Here is a 22520-nt window from a genome sequence, read left to right as displayed (position 1 = left end):
CAGAAATGTAATCAATTAGGATTTTCACACCCTCTCCCAGACCATTGGGCTGGGACTAAGAGACCATAAAGTGCTTGAAGCGGCTTATAAAAAAGAGGGAGTGAGTTTTTTACATGGACAGATAGGACAAGGGGGAACGGGTTCAAACTGAAAAGGAGTAGGTTCAGATTAGATATTAGGAAGAAATTCTTCCCTGGGAGGGTGGGGAGGCACTGGCACAGGTTGCCCAGAGAAGCTGTGGCTGCCCCTGGATCCCTGGAAGTGTCCAAGGCCAGGTTGGACAGGGCTTGGAGCAACCTGGGCTAGTGGGTGGAATTGTTTATCTCTCTTCAGTTTATGACCCTCCAAATCCCCAGATCCTGTTCTGTGGAGCAGACACCTAATCAGGGATAATTGACTATTTATAGCTAGTAATGTACAGCTGATAATGCCTGAGTGTAGTTGAGATCTTGCCCACGTTGACCTACACCCATTTCCACCAATTTGGCAAGAACTTTCTTAATGCCAGTATTAACCTCCAAAGCACTCACTTCTCCCACCTTGTGTCACCTGCACACTTAATAGGGATCTCTGTACTTGAGACCCAGGTTGTTAATGAGTGTGTGTCATTAGCCTTCTTCTCATCCTTCCTATCCCTCCATCACATACAGCCCCACTTCCTGCAGGGTCTTCCCTGGGCCCTTGGGTTGGTTTCTGTGAGCCTGTGTTACCACCAGAGAATCATGGAATGGTTTGGGTTGGAAGGAACCTTAAAGCCTATCTGTTCCACCTCCCACAAGCCCCATCCATTGTGGCCTTGAACACTTCCAGGGATGGGGCAGCCACAGCTTCTCTGGGCAATGGAGAAGTTATCCAAGCCAGTGGATCACAGCTCACAGCTCCTGGCACAAGGTTAGAAACCTGGTGCTGTTCTACTGGTAACTTCTCAAAATGCTACTGGTGTCTACATGGGAAGAGCATTGGACAAGATGGTGTAAAACATTGGACAAAGCCTGCCCAGTTTTCCAAATATGTTTGGGTTTGATTTTCTACATGAAGAACAAATCACGTTACCAGCACTGTGACTCCAGGTTATTTCTTTGCAGTCAGTCAGCACATTCTTGCCATTGCAAAGTCATTAGAGAACTGTCAGACCATGGCATATAATTAACCCTCCATAAATAGAGTAAACCCATTTCTGGGCTAAACAATGAGCTTGTGTGGAGGTTCCATCCTGTGCTCAATCCCTAGTTCCCTTTTTCAGTGCGTGGTTATCTGTGACTTATCACTTCGGGGGGATCACATTTGCACTTGAAAGGCAGCAGTTATAAAAGAAACCCACGGGGAGATGACCCAGAGGAGGCTGAACAAACGGAGCAGACTCTTCACAGGACTTGTGAGAGTCCACAGGTAACCCCTGGGGTGTCTGTTGTGGTTTGAGTTTGTCCTGTTGTGCTTGCTTTGGAGGCTGCAGAGGGGCTGCTTTTCACTCTGTTTACACTGGGAAAAGCATCTGCAATCTGCTTCTGCCCCATTGCTTGTGAGACAGTGGGACACAGCAGCTGTAAGGGAGAAAGTCATTCCCTTCTAGAGGCTGTTTTGTATGGCTTGGATTTCTACTGTCCTTTTAAAAGGAGTATATTGCCTCTACAAAAAGAATATATCCTTTACCTTCTGCTTATTACTTTTTACCATATATAACCAAAACATAATCAAGACTTCTATTTGTCCTGAAAACTTACTACATCCATTTTTTGTGAGGAGTGTAATCCTCTTGTAGACTTCCAGTCGCCATTTTTATTTGTATATGCTTATTTTTTTTATCTTTTCAGCAATTTCTCACATGAAACAGGGTGGGTATCACAGACTGCAGTGTGTTCTTAGAGGTTGTAGACTTACACAGCTGCAGGAATACCTCTTCCAAAAGCTATGTTTTAAGTCTTAGTTTGACAACACTAAAAAAAAAAATAGTGTTTTTACAAACAAAACAGGATAAGATAAACTGAAAAGAACAGGATTGTAAGTAAAGACTAATCTGCATTGCAGGAATATTTTATATCTAGTTTTAAATAGTAATGTGCTGCTCAGAAAATCCAAGATCTGTGTCTAATACGTGCAAGCTTTAAGGCAGCAAAAACACCTTTGAAAAGCTGATCTTCAGGATCTTTTCAAAAGTATGGGGAAAAGAATGTGCCCAGGAAGAATCAAAGCCCTTACTTTTTTGAAAACAAAGTTTAAAAAAAAACCTCTAGGCAGCCAAACCCCCTTTTAAATAAACCCAAGGGACAGCCAGCTTTTCTAGTAGTGCTAAATGCCTGAAACCAATGCACTGACATTAGTCAAGTCAGTAGATGTGAAGCCTAAGCAGCTGTAAAACATGAAGCTTTTTAAAGATTTCATTTTAAAAATAATTTAAATATATTTTTAAATATTTTTTGAATAAATCTTAAGGTTTCTTGAAGCAGCAAAGAAAGTCTGGTGCCAGTAATTTGTTCAAAAGCGTGTTGGAAATCTGTGTCATGTTCTATCCATTTTTTCAGTGAGTTTTTTTTCAGGAAAGCAGAACAGGAGTGGCAGAGATCAGGTGCCTTTGTAAACCTGTGTCCAGTCCACGTAATGCCCTCCAGAAGAACATAATCATGTCGTGCAAGTGAAAAAAGCCAAAGGAGCAGATTTTTCAGGAATGGTAATGCCTAGGAAATAGTCCTTGAGGCATTGTGCAGGCACAATGTGTGTGGTAAGGAACATTTATCCCATTATCTGTGAGTCACTACATTGTGGAAGGACCAAAATGTCTTCCAATCAGCCAGTGTACACAAAATCCAAGCCTGGCTCCCCTGGAATATCCATTAGCAAACTCCAGGGGTTCAGCTGGGCTCGTGCACATTTGGGCTTGGAGAAAAGCAGACAGACACAAAATGTGAATATAGATAATGAGGAGACTTGGACATTAAGAAACACACTGTACTGTGGATTATGTGGCACTTTAATGAACTCTGCACTCGTGCACCACTTTGAAAAATAGTTACTGTAAAGCAGAATTGCTCCAACTGTGATCAATCGGGTCATAACTCAGTCCCCGGGTGATTCATTGGAGGTTCAGGGAGAACTGATGGGCTAAAGATGCTTTCTCTGCTCATTACCATTGGAAAATATTATGTTTTCCATACAAGCAATTGCTGTAGTGCCCCAGGGAAGGAGTGAGATTGGGCCAGGAGGGCGTATTTCTCTTCAGGAGGAACATTTTGGAAAGCTGCTGTTCTGTATGTCCATATTTATCTTGGGTTACACATGAGTGATTACACACAGATTTTTTTTTTCCTCCCAGTAATTCATGAAACAATCCATAGGAAGCATAAGAACGTGCTGGTTTTAAGCATTAAAAAGAGTTGTTCATTTAAATGAGAAACAAACAAAACAGTTTCTCCTACACCCAATAATTAACACTGAAGAATTAGCCTTGAGGTGAGCACTGACTGCGTCTTTAGAGAGCTTTACTGAAATAGCAGCTAGAAAGTAAATTCCAGCAAGGAGCTATTTTATATCTAGTGGCAGCTAAAAATATGGTTATTTCTGTTCTTGGAGGAAATGGGACTCTGCTGAAAGCCAATCTACCTGAACCCAACACACTCCTCTCCGTGGAGAAATGCTCTAATTCCGTGACTGCTCTGAACATCCCCACACGACAGGGTTTGAAACCAGCAGCTCTTTCAGAGAGGGCTGGGAGAGGCAAAGGGAGCAAAATGAAACGTGTTGGTGGTACTTACATTAAATTCAGCTCTTACAAGAAGCATTTTCCTGCAAGGAAAGAGGGCTCTGTCCCTGCAGTTTCATTCTTTTGATCGTGTGGATATTTTTTGAGTGTTTGACCCTTAGGATCGTGTTCACTTTTTGCTCCCAGGCTCTATAAGATGGTGCCAAGGCCCCTCTGCTGATGCCTGGCCGTGCTCCTTCACCATCCAGAGATGAAGGCCAGCAGGATGCAAGTTTGTCTGATCCTCCTTTGGACAACCCACTCAGTTCAGCTCAACACACCCCAAGCTGCACGAGGTGAGGTGTTTTCCTTCTGCCAACGTGTAGCTTTAGCACCACAGGGTGTCCAAATGCCCTCTGTGTGTTGGTCACTGTTCTACAGAGTCCATGGTACTGGATCATGGATAACATGCTTTCTGGGACAGTTGTATCCTATCCCACATTGCTCCCAGCCACTGCCTGAGGACTGTTTTGCTTTGAGAGGGAAGAACTGTGGAGATGCTCCTTGTGCCACTGTCCTCTGGGCTGGGCACTTCAGGATGGTTTGTGTTGGTTTTCTGAGCCTTTATGGGGCAGTTTTCCTGATGGAAGGTGTGTGTTGAACACTGAATTCATGGTTGTCAAAGGTTGAAATTATGGGAGAAGAGAAGTGGGGGCTGATCATGGAATCCCAGAGTGGTTTGTCTTGGAAGGGATCTTAAATCTCTCCTCCTTCCACCCCCTTGCCATGGGCAGGGACACCTTCCACTGGACCAGAGTGTTCAGAGCCATATCCAGCCTGGCCCTGAACACTTCCAGGGATGCTGATGGCCCTCAACTGCCTTGGAAATGGCAAATAAGGGAGGGCAGGCTCTGGAGAATTGGAGGGGAGCAGATTGATTATTTCCCTGCCTTGCTATTTCTATGCTAACATTTCCCCCAGCAGGAGACCCTCTTAATTTCCATGGAGCTCCAGGAATCCCTCTTGCCCTGTCATTCTAAATTATCATCCTCATCCTTCTATGTTTTCTTCCATTTGTGCTTAATTCCTCTGTTCATCATTTTGGTTCTACTCTTGTGGCTGTCAACCTCCTTTTAGAAAGCCCCCCATGTTATGCTCCTCTGGAAGCTTCTGTGGGTGAGAATTGTTTGTACCTTCCATCAGCCCTGTTTCTATATGTCTGTGTGGCCATGAGGACCAGGATGAAAAACCTGAACCTAATTAACAAGCCAAATGTAACATATCATACTAATTTTCAAGTTGAAACTGTTGTAAACATCCATTTTTAAAGCTAAGTTTTAAGTAAACTCTTATTTGATGAGGTTTTGGTTATTTAAAGATATTTTTCAAATATTAAAAACATTTTATAAGAAGCTGTTGAGAGAATATTAAATGGAAATGAAATTATTTGCTTGTCTTGCTCACTGCTTGCAAACAGGTATCACTCTAAACAATTCACTGGATTAGTATGCCACGAATATTTTTGTTTTCTCCCTTCCAGTTCAGGTTTTCCCACCTGTTAACTTCACCCTCACAGTCTGTGCATTAGCACAAGTCCTGTTACACTGGGAACCAAACCCTGCCCAAGACCAAAAAAACGACACCATTAGATATGATGTGAAAATCCTCAGCCCTGTGCCTGAAGAGGTAAGAGAAATAAAACAAGTATCCTGAGAAGGCTAAATTCCTGTTATTCTCTTACACCTAAACTTTGAGTACTGGAGAGATTCCCTTTGAGCTTTCCTTACAGACACAGCTCTGCTGGGACGAGCCTGGGAATTGGCTTTCCCTGCAGGGTTCACCTTGAGGGGGATGATACCAGTTTTAAGTACAGGCTCCAAGTTCAGGTCAATTTAATGTCTGGCTCAGTCTTTGCAGGTGCCTTATTTCAGCTTCCATCCCATGGGATGCTCATTTGATACTTTTTATTCCCAGTATGACACCAGGAAGACCCACAGTGTCCGAACGGTCGCGCTCCACGACGGCTTCTCCGCACGCGTCCGGACGTTGCTTCTCCACAACGACCTTGAGATGAGAAGTGAGTGGGTGCAGGAAAACCTCCCACCTCTGCCAGGTAAGGAGAAACCCAGGCAAGGTCTGCATTTTGTGTTCTGCCCCAGACATCAAATGGTGAAAGGTTTAATACTTCAAAAAACGCAACGTTTTGCCCCCTACCTGCTGCGCTGATCTTACCAAAGGGCTTAGTCCAGGCCTTTCTATCCTAATCTCCAGGACAATCTGGAGGTGCAGAAAATGGATAACACACATAAAATATTCTAAAAATTCCTTGCTAAGGCTGAGATCACCTCCTGTGGTGCACTCTAGGATATTGTTGCCTTATTACACATTACATTTATAATGGTGCTGTGTGGCACAGCTTTACTTGCACGGTTTGGGAATCTCCATCCATCCATAACCAGGAGTGACATGGAAGAGAACTGGAACAACAGAAACAGATATAATGGACCAAAGACTGGAATCAGAGTGTTTTAGCAGCATGAATTTCTTCTGATTTTCGCAATAAGATTTTCCTTCTGCTCTGTAATTCCTTGACTCTCCAGGTGCTCCGGAGACATCCATCACCAATCTGTCCTGTGTCACTCACCTCACTGTTTTGGGGGCTGTCTCTCTGCACTGCTCGTGGCTTCCTGGCCCAGGGGCACCACAAGATACCGAGTACTTTCTGTTTTACAGGTTGGTGTTTCTTTCCCCCCTTTTCACTCAGCAAGGGATTTCTTTAAGAGCATAGAATCATAGAATCATAGAATCATAGAATCAGCTGGGTTGGAAGGGACCTCCGAGATCATCAAGTCCAACCCTTGATCCAACCCCGCTGTGGTTCCCAGCCCATGGCACTGATGCCACATCCAGTCTCACCTTAAAAACCTCCAGGGATGGAGAATCCACCCCTTCCCTGGGCAGCCCATTCCAATGGCTGAGCACCCTCTCTGCAAAGAAATTCTTCCTGATATCCAACTTAAACCTCCCCTGGCACAGCTGAAGACCCCGAGCCCTCTTGTCTTGTTGAGAGTTGCCTGGGAAAAGAGACCAACCCCCCCCGGCTCCCCCCTCCTGTCAGGGAGTTGTAGAGAGTGAGAAGGTCTCCCCTGAGCCTCCTCTTCTCCAGGCTGAACAGCCCCAGCTCCCTCAGCCTCTCCTCATAGGACTTGTGCTCCAGTCCCTTCCCCAGCCTCGTTGCTCTTCTCTGGACCTGCTCCAGGACCTCAATGTCCTTCCTGAACTGAGGGCCCAGAACTGGACACAGCACTGCAGGGGTGGCCTCACCAGCGCTGAGTCCAGGGGAAGAATCACTTCCTTGGACCTGTTGGCCACACTGTTCCTGAGCCAGGCCAGGATCCATTGGCCTTCTTGGCCACCTGGGCACACTCTGGCTCATGTTCAGCTTCCTGTCAATCCAAACTCCCAGGTCCCTCTCTGCATCACGTCTCACAGGTGTTTGAATTTAGGTACAAGAACTACACTGAGGAATGTCACCGTTATGCCAAAGACAAGTGGGACAGGAATTCTGGCTGCAGCTTTCCAGGGACTCACATTGATCCCCAGGAGGTTGATGATCTCGTAATCCACATTAATGGGTCCAGTAAACATGCTGCAATCAAGCCTTTTCAGCAGTTATTTAACCCAAATGCCATTGGTGAGTTTAACACATTTTAAAAATATATATTAAAAGTGTCTACCAGGATTATCAAAAGATTTGTGAGAAAATACTGCTGGATTCAATTATTCTTGATGAAGGTGAACTGCTGGTTTTGTACAGACATCTTAATGAAATTGGAAGAGATTATAAGACAGAACTGGATTGTTTTAACTAAATTTGATTTGAATGATTTATTTTAAATTATAGAAGGACAAAATTTAAAGCTAGAAAAGACAGTTATGCTGTTTTTTTAGCAAAAGCAGTATTTCCAATATTAATTCGCAATTGATGAGGTCAATATACCTTAAAATACAGTTTTTACTACCCTTTATTTTGCAGCCTTTCTTTAATGGAAAAAGAACATAATGCTCAAGATAACCATGTTCTTTTAAAGAAAGGCATTATACTGTCAAATAAAGGACAGTCTCAGCCATGACTGCCCATCATCTTCCATCTACCCAAATAATTTATTTTCCTTCATTAGTTCAATGCCCTTTTTTTTTGTGAACAGACAATATTTCCCTTTTTTGCCCTTTTTTTTATTTTCGTGAACAGACAATATTTCCCTTTTTCTTGCCTTAACTAAGAGAAAAATTCACATATTTTTTTCTTAGAAATCATCCCCATAATAGCTGCTGATCCATTCCTTGGAATTTATTCCACTTTTCAGTAACTTTCCTGGCTACACCTGTTTGCTTTTTTTTCTGAAAAGAAGTTTTTCTAACACTTCTATCATTAATTTAATGCTTTTGTGAGAATTAATTTAATAAATTCCCTCCTCTCCCCATAATCTAGTTGTCCAAAACTTTTAAGTGGACTTTCCAAACTGTTTTCCCATAAGTATTTTCTGCAAAGTACTGACTCCACCTAAATCCTTATCTTTTCTGCCCAAAAGGTGAAATAAATTCAAGAATTATAGGTGCTACTTGAAAACACCATCAGTTTATAAAATGCTCCAGCTGTCAGTATTTAAACTTTGCTCTATAAATAACTTACCAGGAGAGTTTTCTTTTGTAGAGAAAGTGAATGTTCCCAGAAATATCACTGTATCCTTGGAGGAAAACGAGCTCCTGGCCACTTGGGAGAAGCCAATTTCTCTTTTCCACGAGGAATGTTTTGAATATGAATTTTACCTCGTCAACCTGAAGTCAGGTAACCAGCAGGTAATTGCTCCTCTGCCATTCCAGTATTATCCAGCATTCCTGCCCTGTGCAGCTGAAATTTGCCTTTAGGGTGAAAATGTCTTCAAATTCATGGATCAGTTACAAATTTTAAACCTTTAAAAGTAAAACCTGCAATTATTACATTTTTGAAACTATGGACTTCTGGTGAAACTGGTTCCCATTTGTGATGGGAAACACAACAAAGTCTCACCAGGTTTTATATTTTTCCTCTTTTATGTCTGCAACAAAGTACCCCCAAGAGACTTGGGAAAGCAGGAGGACAAAACTGGAGTTATTCAGTTTTATGCCTCTGGGTCCAGAACAGTTTTTACCATCCTGAAAATCTTGCTAAAGTGTCTTGAGGAAGAATGTAAAAATGAGGCATCTTCCAAGAATTTCCCCTGAAATATTGGTGTGTTGTGAGAGAAGTTACACCTATAAAAATAGAGATTTTACCTCGAAAGCAAGGCCAGAAGCTCAGAGTTAATCTAGTGGAGCAGTTTTAAAAGCCAAAAAAATAAAAGTGATCAATTTTTGGAATTGTTTAGGGATCTATAATGGCACAATGTTGTTTTCCTATCAGATATTGAAATTATCCTCAAACAAATTCCGCTTGAGGATTGATGTCACCAGCAGATATTCCATCCAGATCAGAGCCAATCATCACACGTGGTGTATGAGAGGAGTTTGGAGTGACTGGAGTGAAGTCATTTATGTTGGTAAGAATGACACACTTGAAATGACTGTTATTACACTGCTGGGAAGCCTGACCATGAGTTACACCAGGGAATTTTAACAGAAAGCAGGAAAATGGGTATTGGGTGGAAAAAACCGACTTGTTAATGCTCAGGGGATTTAAATCCTTGTTCCATTAAAAAAAAACTACTTCCAAAAAAACTTTTGGAAATAGGGAGGTTTTTTGTGTACAGTACTTTGCTTTTACCTGTGCATGTTTTCACAGGCTGCTTTAAACTTGCTTTTTAACTGAGTAACTTCTTTAGTTTTTACCTGTGTTTCTTTGCCATGCATCATGATGTTTGTGAGCCATCACGTCAACTATTATTTACTGGAGCTCTCTGAATTCTTGAATTCTTTGAGGAAAAAAGAGCATCTTTGGAACATGCTCATCTGCCCCACTTTGTTCTGCATTTCCCTCTTGCTGAAGAACTTGTTCTGGCAACAACAGTTTCTTTATCACGGCACGTTATCAACTGTTTGTTCTTAGACATCCTCCTTTGCTCTTATCTTGAGTTTCTTCACTTCCTTGTTTCCACTTAGAAAAAGCCTCTTACACTCTCCTGTTTACTACACTTTTCCTCCTCAGATCTGTTTTCTAGTGAGTGCAAATCTGCAGCTGTTTTGCCTCCTTTCTCTGACACCCCCCCCTTTGAAGTTCCCACCTGGCTCACGTAGCAAACACGGAAAATCCGTTCTGATGCTAAAAAAAAGTTAGTCTTCCATAAAAACTTACTGAAATCTCAACAATATCCAAGGTCACCCACTCCATTTTTTGTTACAAAAAAAAGGGTTTTTAGAGGCTTGTAGTTCATTGACACAATACAGGTTCCTGTAGAGGAAACGTGTCAGCAACCAGCTGAAAATTGGGGGAGTTCAGTGTCTTTTTCACAGGTAAATTTAGGGAGCCAGAGAAATCCAGTTCCTGGCTAGAAAGGATTAGCAGAAATGAAGAATGGTTTGATGGAAAACAAACAGTTTGTGCCCGAGTTTATCAGCCAGCAGAGTCTTTGCTGAGTCCCAGTTGGGGCACTGTGTGTCTCAGGATGGCAGCTGATGGACCCCACCCTGGTGGGCCTGGCCCCTCATCCTTCTTGGATTGTTCTCTCCTTCATGTCAAAATAACAGAAATTCAGTGTTGAAAGTCACTTCATGGAAACTCTTCTTGAAGCTCTGGTGTAGCATTTTTTATTTTACATACCGGGTCTTCATCATTTGCATATTAATTTGTGACCTGAACACAATCACATGAAACAGCTGATGAAATATTTCAGAAGAATGTGCTTAAAATAATCTGCACGAAAATAATACCTTTCATTTCTTTTTCTTCCTTGAAATTCAGGGCAAAACAAACTGGAGAACTCTGTAGCCTGGATTCTGGCTGTGCTTTGTGTGTCCACGTCCTGCACATTCCTGCTTGTTGCTTTAATATGCAAAATGTAAGTACCCTCATCTTCTTTTTAATTACAGTGTAACTAAGGACCAGGTGTTCAACAAGTGTGGGGGGATGCTACAAGTTTTGCTTATTTATAAGAAAGGGCACTGAGTTTGGTATTCAGGCACAATTATACAAAGCAAAAATACTGAATGAGTAATAATCAGCCTCATTAAGTTAATATCAATAATAACATTCAGCATTGGTGGGGTAAGAGGGTTATTCAATTTAATCCTAAACAACAAACCCATATACTGAGTGAGGTGGACTTATGAAAAATCCATTTGTCCTTATCTCATTTCTTCCCTTAAATGCCTGGTTGGGTCAGTGATTTCCCTGGGAGGACTCTGTGTTAATCCCTGGTGAAAGCTGCTGGGAGCATCTTTCATGGCCAAAATGTACAGAGCACTGTTGTTTGCTTTGAGTATTTGAGCTATTTATTTAGTTTATTTTTAATTACACAGAGGCTCTGGATGCCATGTAGCAAAGCCAGAGGCCACATAACCAAACTCCCCAAACTGTGCTGTGAAGAAGCCCAGGTACACTTTGGATTCCTGTTGCTGTGACAAGTCAAATCATAAGTGATGAATTAAGGAATTGATGTAATTAGAAGCTTCTCCCCTGAAACATGCAGCAAGCAGCAATTATCAGTCCACAATAAACCCAGCTCCCAGTAATGGAAGTGCTCTCCTCAACTCTGCTAATTTCTTACTCATTTCTTTAGTGCCTTTTAATTTATTGGTCATCCTGACGTGTCCTTGACTATTTTCCTTTCAATACCACATTTCCTTTATCAAATAAAAGGAATGTTACAGGAGAATCACTGTTATTGCCTCTCCCTCAAGTGTCTGGTGTCTGTGTAACCTGTTCTTAGGGAAAGTTAATTAGCAGCCAGGGCTCAGCAAGCAATCTTTCTGAGAACAAGACAGATTTCACTCTCCAGAGAGTCTATCCTTGTTCTGTGTCACACACACTTGTCCCCACCATGTAGCCTTGATGTATTGGTGAAAACCCCCAAACTGCTTTTACTTACATTTTTGTCTGGATTGACCTGTAGCTCGAGGTCCTCCACTGCCCCAGCACCATCATCTTCAGCTCTCTCCTCTCAGTTTGGGACAGCAGAACAGCAGCCCCAGTCAGCAGCAGTCACACTGCTCCATCTTCTGCAAGTTCTGCAAGTATTTGGGTATTATAGTTATTATAGTTACCCCCTTTGCAGATCCTGGAGCAGATACAGGGGAGAAACAGGTACAGGGGAAGACTTAAGGACCAACTTGGAGAAGCTGCACTAATTTATTTTATGATTTTAATCCATTAGGCAAATTTAAGCTTTTCCAGTGTCAGCTGCTTGGTTGCTTCCAGGAGTTTCAAGTCTATAATTCCCTAGCACCCAAAAGCTCATTGCATTCCACCTTTGACAACATGATTAAAATGTTCCCTGCCTGCTGCACTGAGTTTCATGGAGCTGCTGGCTTTATTCCACCCTTTCTCCTTCTCTAATCCCCCAGCCTGCCCTGGGAGGAGGTGGGAAGAGCCAGAAGATGAAACACCGTGTGTATCCTGCTCATTGTTGTATCTGCAGATATTAAAAAAAGAAAAATAGAGGAGGCTCCCTAGATCATGGTTTCATTAGTGCTGTCAGTTTTTACTGCTCCTGAAAATTCATGAAGTGTCCCGTGCAATTCCAGCCACGGAACCAGTTCAAATTTCCTGTGATTTGAAGCTGTTATAAGGAATTCCATTACAGCAAAGAGTCCTATAAATTTTTCTGTGCACTGCCAGGCCTCAGAGACAAAGCCCACGGTTTGGGAGCAGTGCTGCAAGGCAGAGCAGCCCTCTGGGACTGCTTGATTGGCTTTTACCTTTGCTCATCTGCAGTAGCTGGTGGAGCTCCTGTCTTGATAAAAAGCACAGTTGGATGTTTTCCTAGTTTGCACCTTCTGTGCTTCCCTAGGCTGGGCCTTGGAATAATGTTTGCTCCTGGAGGGGGTAGGTGATAACTCCACGTGGGTGCCATGAGGACAGGGAGCACCCTCCACACCCCGAAATCAGTGTGGTCATCCCTCCCTCTTCTGCACCTCACACCAGTCCACCACCAGCAGACACCAGTCACATTTGGAAAAATGCCACAGGGAATCCCAGGAGAGGCAGAACATTACAACAGGCACTCAGACATACAGTGAAAACAAATATTTTCATCAATGTCATTGTGGCAGTTAGAAGAGGGAAAAGAAGAACTTGAACTCTTACTTATTCCTCTTTGCTTATCTTTGGCCTTTGGGAAAAGTGGCAAATTTCAGAGAGACAGACACAGTAACTGGAGGCTCTGAAATGCTGACTTAAGGCACAAGGGTCCCGTGGGGTGTGTCCAAAGCCTGGAGGTCCCAGTATTGCTGATGGAAAGGGCCCTGCTCTCACTTCTGTTGAGACCTGGGACATGTTTTGTGGCAAGATATTTAATCACATAACTCCACCTTTTCAGTAACCTGCAAAAAAGACCAGGACCACTGTGAGGGCACCACTGTCACCAGCCCACCAAGGCCTCACTGCAAAGTCTCTTGCACCTGACGGCCCCCCCTGGACACAAATGTGCTTCTGCCTCACTTCTTTTGGGTGTTTGTCACCCCTCCTTAAACTTTTCTATTCCAGAAGTGACATGTAACTTATGCTTTCTGCTGACTCAATAAATAATTTTGGTATGGCTCCATCAAAATCTTTTATTGACAAACAGCACAGCTGGGAATGCGCCAACCCCAGATGAAACCAAACCTTGTTGGGTACATTGCACAGCAATGGCAGAAATCAGGGCTGGAATGAGATGCACTGAAATGGGCCTCCAGCCCTTCTGGAAAGTTTGGGGGAGCTGATCAAGTGTAGGGGCTGTGAACACAACAGTGCTTGCAAAGCTGACCCGGCTGTGGGCACAAGATCTGACCCTGAGGAGGAATTTTGGGAAGAATGGAGATGATGCCAGGTGCTGGAATAATAATATTGGCACTCATCCTGCCCCACTCCTGAGTTACACCAGCAGCCACCTCACTGTGCCACTCCACTGGTGGTGACCAAACAGCCTGGCTTGTCCTCTGCACCCAAAAGTGGCCCCCTGTGTTCAGCATTTCAACAATGCCTCCCAAAAAACACCTCACACCTACTTTTCCTCCCCATATTCCCACTTCTGGGAACTCAGGAAGCTTTTGGAAGAATGGCCCTGAGAACACAAGCAGTGAACCAACCAGACATCAACCAGGAGAGTTGTCACAAAATAAACGGGGCAGAGGAGCAGATCTGCCCTTGGTCCCATCAGCTCCACATCTCTGCTTCATGGATATCAGGATGTCCCACAGAACAGACCCTGGATGTTAATCCTGGGCTGAATCCTGTAGTCTTCACTCAGGCTGAGTTCCCATTCGAATCTGGCCCTGTTTGGACACGGTGCTATGCAGGGGTGGAGGCAGTGAATGTGCTTTTGTGGTGGTTGAAATGTGTACTCTGGGATGTTTCAAAGACAAGGAGAAGTTCCCCTGTAGCACCTGCTATCCCAGAAATACCAGTGTCTGTGTGCTGGGCCAGGCTGGGGAGTGCCAGGCAGGGAAGGGGATCTCAGAGGGTGTTAGTAGGATGAGTTATTACACCACTCAGCAGAACCATTTACTGCCAGCCACCTCTGGGGCCTTTCCTGCCTCCTCCTCCTTCCCTCGGCACACAATTATTTGTAGTTGCTCTCCTGCCACGAGACACAGGCAGTTTATGTCCAGAAACCAAAGTCTGAGCAAGAGGCAGCTTGTCTTGACTGTCCAAACAAGGTACATGACAACACAGCCCTTGGGAGGAACATGAACAGACAGATCAGAGCAATTAATTTCTCTCCCAGACAAGCCTGTTGTCGCTAAAAGCCCCGGGAATGCCCCCTTGGATTGGACCAGCCACAGCTGTGATGGGAGAGGCTGATGGGGGAGAGCATCAGCCCATCTCCTCCTTGTCACCCACATGTCCCCAGGGCCCAGAAATGAGGAACAACACACCTGCCTGCTCCCCAGGGTGTCCACTGATGGACCATTATCCACGACTGTGACCCCTTCTGAACCTGCTGCTGTCAGATGGCAGTGATGGAATGGGAGGGGGGCAGGAAGGCTGCTGGGTGAGGAGACATGTCTTCTCCTGGGGCTAAACATGTTCTGCTTGTTGGATACATCATCCATCAGAGAAAGCAGCTCTTTCACATCCCTCCACTGCTGTTTTTTGCAGAAACCGTGTCTGGAGCAAACTGTTTCCACCAATCCCAACACCCAGCAACAAATTCCCAGATCCCTTCCCAGTCGACTACGAGGTAAAAAAACATTTTAGTCACTTTTTCTTTTTTTTTTTAACTAGAAGGAATGCTTGTGTCTGTGTGCTGCTCTTTCCCTCCAAGGCTGGGAGCAAAGAGAATCACAGAATCATTAAGGTTGGAAAAGACCTCCAGGATCATCAAGTGCAGCCTTTGACCTGACACTACTAAACCATGGAGCTTCTTCCTGTCCACTTAAAGCCTTTTGACCTCTTGGAATTTCTAACGTCCATAGTAAATGTGGGCTCTGTGGTCGAGTGTGTCGGGCAAAACATGCCAAGGGGGAAATTCATGGGTGCAGTTAATGGAACAAGGCTTATGTCCTCTGCCATGAGAATAACGTGGTTATCCACAGAATTCAGTAATTCCTGAGGCTCTTTTTGCAATCCTAACTGCTGAGGTGGGTTCTGACCTGACTGTGTGGCCACCTCCTCTGCCAGGGACAGGTCCAAGTCCTGGATCTGGCCTTGTTTGTAGATGTTGTGTTTTGGGAAGGGTTAAAAACGAACAAAAGGACGAAATGCTTTGCTAATATGCAGCGAATTTCAGGCACATGTTCCATACCTCTGGCTCTGCCTTTTGTAGGGAAATGCAGGGACTGGAGGGTGACTCCTGGAGAGCTGATTTATTTTGTTAAACCTAGCAATCTGAAACGTTTTGCTCCCACTGTTAAGCTGGACTTAAGCCTTATTACATTCTCTGTTACTTCTGATAAATACATTTGCCTTACAGATAAGATAAAACCCTTCATTGTCTGCTCGTGGGAAGTGCAGCTCAGTAACTTGATTTTCATTTGTCCCCTTAGAAAAGGGGTTTGATTTTTTGGATATGGTTCTTACACCATGATCTGGTCAAGGAAACGGGCTTAAAAGATTATCTCATAATGTTTGTTTTTAATTAAACCACGGGTGTAAAATAACATGACTTGGGGCATCACAAATAAGAAGATGAGAAATAGCAAATATTAACGCTGCAGCTGGAAAATGGGAGTTTGCAAAGGCTGTTTCACATCATCATCATCATCACTGTATATTTAATTGTCTCTTTACTGAAAGGGAGCTGGGTGTGGGCAGGTGATACCAGCCAGAGGCTTTCAGCTGGTGCCATGGCCACAAGGGCAGTGGCACCAGCAAGGAGAGGTGAGGACGTGACCCTGGTCTATGCTGAGGTCACCAGGGAGAGTGAAACCCTCAGAGCTGTTTGTTGTGGACGTTCAGTTCCTAAATTTGCAGCGTAAACAAGAGGGTGAGGTGATGAAAGCCCTGCAGCGTGGTGGCCACGTGGCCCGTGGGAACCTGCTTGTCCCCCAGGGAGCTGCTCTGCTGCCCTTGAGGGCTTCCCAGCAGCAAAGCTACTGCTCAGCTTCTGCTTCCTTCTGCAGGTCACCCCAGCCCTGCACTTGGGCAACTCTGCTCAGTGCTGAGGGGTTGGGTCATGGCCCCAACACTGGGCTTTGCTGCTGTGTATTCAGAAGAATTCAGACCAAACTTCACACCTCAGACCCTGCTCCTGAAAGGGTGGTCAGGCACTGGAAGGGCTGCCCAGGGAAGTGGTGGAGTCACTATCCCTGGAAGAGTTCAAAACCCGAGTGGAGGTGGCACTTCACGATAGGATTCAGTGGGAATGGTGGTGTCAGCCAAAGGTTGGACTGGATGATCTTGGAGGTCTTTTCCAGCCTTGGTGATTGTGTGATTCTGTGCCCTTCAGCTCCTCCTGGGGCTCTTTGTCCCTGACTACAGAGGGGTGTCTGGTGGCTGCTGTGGCCAATGGGGTTGTGTAAAACATGGGGAATCTGTGGGTGCAGGGGTGTGTAAAACATGCCCAAATGGGAATCTGTGGGTGCAGGGGGCTGCTGGCCTGAGGGACAGAGTGATGAGCAACCCCGAGAGAACTTCAGCAGGAGCGTGAAAACTCTCCTGTTGAGCCCAGTGCTCCTTCTCAGCTCTGACCTCACAAAACAAAACACTTGGTGTGAATCCCTCTTTAAATGCACCAGCTTGAAGCAGGATGTTTTTCATGACCTCTGCCCCAGCCCCAAGCAGCCCCAGCTCCCAGCTCACCAGGGGTTTGCTTTCCAGAGGGCCCGGACCTGCACCAGCGACACAGAGACCGAGTTCAGCAGCTTGGCTGAAGATCTTTACTGCAGAGCCCTGGATGACTCTGTCTTCTGAGAGGCTGCTCCGTGTCACCTCCGTGTGTCCACATTCCCAACAGGAAGGAGGACTTGCTTCCCCTTGCTTCCATGAGCTGCTGAACACAAAGTCCCAGCTGAAAGAGGATATAAGCACACAGCCCAAGGGCTGTGTAGGGAAAAAAGTCTGGAAAAGAGCTAATGGCTTTTTTTTTCTGGCTGGCAGTTTAATCTTTTGGATATTTGTTTTAACTAACTTTGACAACTTGAGGTGCAAAATGCAAACTGGGACTTGGCACGGCCCTGGGAGTGGCAGCAAGGCACCCAGCCATGGTCCTGGTGGAGACCAAGGTGGGTCAAACATTAGGAAAAGAATTAAAGAAGCTGTGAAGCCTCCCAGTGCTCTCATCCCTGGTGCTGTAGCAAGTCCAGCATGAGAGCGGGATCCGCGTTTGGCCTCACTGATACACTTTGTAATAAACAGTCTGAATTTCAGTCTGGAAAACCTCCATGGAAATGCAATTCCTTGCTAAAGGCAGGGCTGGCTGTGCTCTGGGTGAGCCCTGAGGGTGCAGCCAGGCCACTCCTCTGTGGGGACTGGCTGTGGGGTGGCCAGGCCACGGATGACATCCAGTGTCCCCTGCACTGCTCAGAGGTACCCGCATCCTGCTTTTCAAGTAACCACAGCACCAATTTTGGATGGGGGGAAACATCTCTCTCATCTGCAGGACTTTATAAACCTCAAACCCTCTGAATTTTATAGACTATTTAGGACAAGGTTAGTTTGATTGTCTACCTGATGCATGGTTAGAGTTTGGTTACTGTTGTGTGCAAAGCTGACACCTTGTCTGCCATTTCTCTACACTCAGGTAGCACATTTCAGTATAAAACAAGAGCTTCCCCTGGTTTTCTTACCAGAAAGGATGAGGGAATACTGTTGGGATGGGGAGGCTCTGAAGGAACACTTCCCTGCCCAGTGGCTGCTCCCCAGGGACATCAGGACTGGACAGGCTCAGGAGATCACAGGGGGCTCAGACTCTGGCCTCTGACATCACTGGGAGCATCTGCAAAAGGACAAGAGGGATTGTTTGGGATCCCTGGCACAAGGGATTAAAGCTCCAGGGGCAGGGAGGAAAGAAAAAAAAGAGAGGAAAATGGCACAAACAGATAAATTCCCTCAACTGCACCTAAAACACAGGCACAACTTGGGAATGCAGTTTTCAACACTCATTCCAGAAACGTGCCAAGGACTCCTTGGTGCTCTGGAGAGTCTGAGCTGCCATGAGCTGGGCCCCTCCTTGGTGGGCAACTTCAGCAATTCTGAAAATCCAAGCCCAACACTGCAACCTCTTTTTCCTTTCTGTCTGTTGTTCCATCTCAGATGAGCTGGGTTCGAGACAGCCTGGGTTTCTGTTTGGGATTTATCTACCTACCTTGTGTAATCCACTGAGGGAGTTACCAAATAAACCTCCTGCCTTAAACCTCGGGCTTTGACCTCCTTGGCTGCACATCATGAAGTTCTCCTGGTCCTGCAGAGTCCCTTCTTCTTCCAAGAAACCTCCTCTCCACTGAGCTGGCCTGAGATAAGTTTAAGCACGTTAACAAAGAATAAAAATAATTACTTAATTCAGCAATTTTTTGGAATGTGCCTAAAGAAATGGAGTTCCCAGGTACCACAGACTAAAAATAATTATAATAAATGAGCCAGTTGTCATCTGGGTAAAATAGCATGGCTCCATCAAAATTAATGTAGCTCATTAATATAACAATGTTTGTGCCTCAAACGTGCTTTTAATGGAGGTACCCAAATTTAACAATCTAAAATCAGAATTTCATTAGCGAAATCCTAAAAATGAGACTAAAGAGAAGAATTCATTTATTGAAGTGTATGTCATTATGTCATGCCTTCAAGTGGCCTAATAAAGAAGATTTCTACGTATAATTTCATTCCCATTAATGATATTGCAGAGATTAATGCAACGTATTTAAATATATTTTGCGTGTCAGGTCCTTGGTACTTCCAGGGAGGATGAGTTCCCTCTTCAAGGACTCAAGGCTTGATGGCTTGGAGGGCCAGCAGCCAGTCTTGAAGTCATGCTGGTCAATAAAACCGAGCTGGTGTAAAGCAGGAGTATCTTCATTTTCCCAGCCAGGCTGTTGGTCCAGCCTGTTCACTCCTACTGGGGAACCTCACCTGGACTGGAGAGCCAATGATGCAGGGTGAGGACAACAATTCCTGGCCCAGCTGCCTCCTCATGCTCATTATCCTTGGAGTGAAGTCTTCATTTCAGGCAGCACGAGAGAAGAGGGAGTTTGTCCAGTGCATCCAGCTCTGGGGTCCCAGCACAGGAAGGGCTTTGACCTGTTGGAGGCCCCAGGATGGTCAGAGGGCTGGAGCAGCTCTGCTGGGAGGAAAGGATGGGAGAGTTGGGACTGTTCAGCCTGGGGATGAGAAGCTTTGGGGTGACCTCATTGTGGCCTTGCAGGACCTGAAGGAAAGATGGAGACAGACAATTTCCAAGGGCCTGGAGTGACAGGACAAGGGGGTAAACCTACTGAGAGTAGGTTTACATTAGATATATTGGGAAGGAATTCTTCCCAGTGAGGGTGGGGAGGCCCTGGCACAGATTGCCCAGAGAAGCTGTGGCTGCCCCATCCCTGGAAGTGTCCAAGGCCAGGTTGGAGCAACCTGGGCTAGTGGAAGGTGTCCCTGCCCATGGTGATCTTCAAGATCCCCTTCCAACCCAAACCATTCTGTGATTCTATGATCCCACAGGATCTCTGATTCCACGATCCCAGGCAGTTTGCTCTCCCTGCAGTGGGGAATGCAGGGAGGCCACACTCAGGGCTGTGTGTCACATTTTGGCACTGTCACTCCAGCCCACACCACGGGGAAACTCCCACAGCAGAGAAATATTTATTCCAATATTCCTCTCTGATCCCAGCTCCCAGCCCCGTTCATTCCTCCTGCCATGGCTCTTTCCCTCTGCCTCCAGGAGCACAGCCCAGGAATGTGCCCCTTGCCCACCTCTGGAAATGGCCATTTTAAATTTGCTTTTTAAAAATGAAATTGCCTCACTGGGCCATTTGACTTTTATGCTTCCTTGCTTGCCAAGTGCAATATTGCTCCTTTGAAAAGCCAAGCACATCCTATGGCTCCTGTGCTGCCACCCTTGAAAGAATTAGAAATGTGGGTTTGAGGGATTTAGGGATTTCAAGCAGTGCTCCCCCAAATCCTCAGGAATTGGTGCTGTACCTGGAGGGGCTTTGCTTGGGGCACTGGGGCAGTGATGCTCCAACAGCACCAGCCCCAGGAGCTTGGACAGGCCATGACTTCACATAAATACACATTATCATCTCAAACTCACCCACACAGACTTTTTTTTGTCAGTTTAGAAGCAGAATTAGACCAGGGATGTATAAAGAGATTTAGTTTTTTTCTGCCTCCACAAAGTTTTGACTTAAACCAACTCTTGTATCTTCACATCAGTGACAGTCTCAGCAGGCACTGAGGAGGAATTTCTCACTGGGTAGAAGGAAACGTGGAGGAAAAAGGCTCCTGGAAGACAGGTATCTTTACAAATGACAGAATATTTATTACCAATACCTTTAAAAAAAGATTACATCTGCTAGATCACTGATAAATATCATTTACACCGGGGAGAAAACTACAGCAGCTTTTTTTTTTTTTTTTAATTTTCTTTTTTCTTTGTTTTGTGTGTTTTTTTTTTGTTTTTCTTATTTTATTTTATTTTTTTTTACATAGAAGTAACCATATCAAACTAAGAAAGGAACACAGCTTGAAATACTGACAATATTTCTCTGGTCAACACCCCTGACTTTTACACAAGTGGAATCCTGATTATGAGTTACTGAATAAATATATTTAGAAGGTCTAAAAGTTAACTGTAGTATTTTGTAAGCAAAAAAAAAGACAAGTTACAGGCAAATTCAAGCTATCAGGAAAAAAAAAATAAATAAAATATACCACTGCAGCGCATTTAAACTTGAAAATTGTATAGAAAATTCCGTTGCCTTTGACCAGCGTTTTCCCATCTGAGCGAACTTACAAAATTCCCCCGTAGTAGCAAACAGTCCTTCCCTTAAGAAGAGTTATTCCATGTGGATATTGTAGTTTTCCAGCGGGACTCTGTTGCCTGCAGGCGTCTGTGAAGAGTTTCTAGAGAAAGGCAAACCTCCTACAGAGACCTCCGGGAGATCCTACCTCCCCTGGGAGAAGAGCAACCTCCCTAAGCGCTGTCCATCGTGGAATTCCAATGGATGAGGAGTTGTGTTCCAATGCACAGGCAGAATTCCCATGGATGAGAGTTGTGTCCCGATGCACGGGCAGAATTCCGATGGATCATGTGTTGTGTCCCAATGGACGGGCAGAATTCCCATGGATGAGGAGTTGTGTTCCAATGGACAGGCAGAATTCCAATGGATGATGTGTTGTGTTCCAATGCATGGGCAGAATTCCGATGGATGAGGAGTTGTGTCCCAATGCACGGGCAGAATTCCCATGGATGATGTGTTGTGTTCCAAAGGCGACGAGCCCGGAGCAGTTTTGTGTCTCAGAGTCGCTGGGCTCTGATTTCCTTGGGATGAAATCCCCAAACCGAGGTGGGCTGGGCTGGGTTTGTCCGGCCCTTCGTGTCCCTGGAGGCAGAGATCCCATCTCTGCAGTCCCTTCATCCCTTCCCAATTGGAAGCTGACTGGGATGAAGCCAGAGTTGTGTCAGGGCAGCAGGAACGGCCCCTCGCTGCACGGTGCCAGAGCGGTTGCTGCGTGTCCTGTAGTCCACAACCAACCAAAATTCCTGGGTTTTTGCAACATTATGACATTCTGAGTATTTCAAGTTTGTCTTGCTTTGACCTCTGAACCAAACCCACCACCCTGCGTGTCAGAAGCACTTGGTTGAACACGAGAGTCACCGGAACTGCCACGAAATTCAGCCGCGTTAGAAACCGGGTCTGGGTCTGGGTCCTGCCTTGAGTGGCCTTGTAAAACTGTACAGTGAGCTGGCAGCCAATTTACCAAGAACAACTTTGAGCTCTCCATCATAAAGGAAAAAATTCCAAACAATATTTCCGTGATTATGTCGTCCGTAGCGTTTTATAGCAGAGGAAAAAATTAATATCTACATCATATGTTAACTTTAAAAAATTCTATAAAACACTAAATATATAATAAAAAATATGCATATAAGGACATATGTAAACTGCTTTGGTAACATCATATTACAGATGTTTTCAGTGCATTGCAGAGTTTCCAAGGAAACTTCAGACAAAGCTATATTTGCTTTGAGGAAGTACTGTATAATGCCATTCCTAAAGAAGCATAAACATTATTTTTTTT

At 44.8% G+C, this 22520-nt stretch overlaps 1 protein-coding gene across 3 annotated transcripts; it reads left to right on the top strand.

Annotated features, from left to right (window-relative positions):
* Positions 1–918: 918 nt before the first annotated feature.
* IL5RA (interleukin 5 receptor subunit alpha) lies at positions 919–17639 on the top strand. 3 transcript variants are annotated; one of them, XM_027700406.1, is made up of 11 exons: positions 919–1389; positions 3881–4029; positions 5214–5359; positions 5648–5786; positions 6274–6406; positions 7180–7367; positions 8388–8533; positions 9117–9252; positions 10611–10707; positions 14949–15030; positions 17109–17639. In XM_027700406.1, the coding sequence occupies exons 2-11, from the start codon at positions 3945–3947 to the stop codon at positions 17199–17201; spliced, it is 1245 nt and encodes a 414-aa protein (XP_027556207.1). In that variant the 5' UTR covers positions 919–1389; positions 3881–3944; the 3' UTR covers positions 17202–17639. The 3 variants fall into 3 exon arrangements, with proteins under 3 accessions (XP_027556207.1, XP_027556204.1, XP_027556205.1); XM_027700403.1 differs by having other exon boundaries at positions 17063–17639; XM_027700404.1 differs by lacking the exon at positions 919–1389 and having other exon boundaries at positions 2803–4029; positions 17063–17639.
* The last annotated feature ends 4881 nt before the right edge of the window (positions 17640–22520 follow it).

This window comes from Neopelma chrysocephalum, unplaced genomic scaffold, assembly GCF_003984885.1.
Source record: "Neopelma chrysocephalum unplaced genomic scaffold, ASM398488v2 Primary Assembly neopelma1_147, whole genome shotgun sequence".
NCBI classification, from domain to species: domain Eukaryota; kingdom Metazoa; phylum Chordata; class Aves; order Passeriformes; family Pipridae; genus Neopelma; species Neopelma chrysocephalum.
The sequence above is the reverse complement of the archived record's forward strand: the minus strand, read 5'-3'. Positions and strand labels throughout refer to the sequence as shown.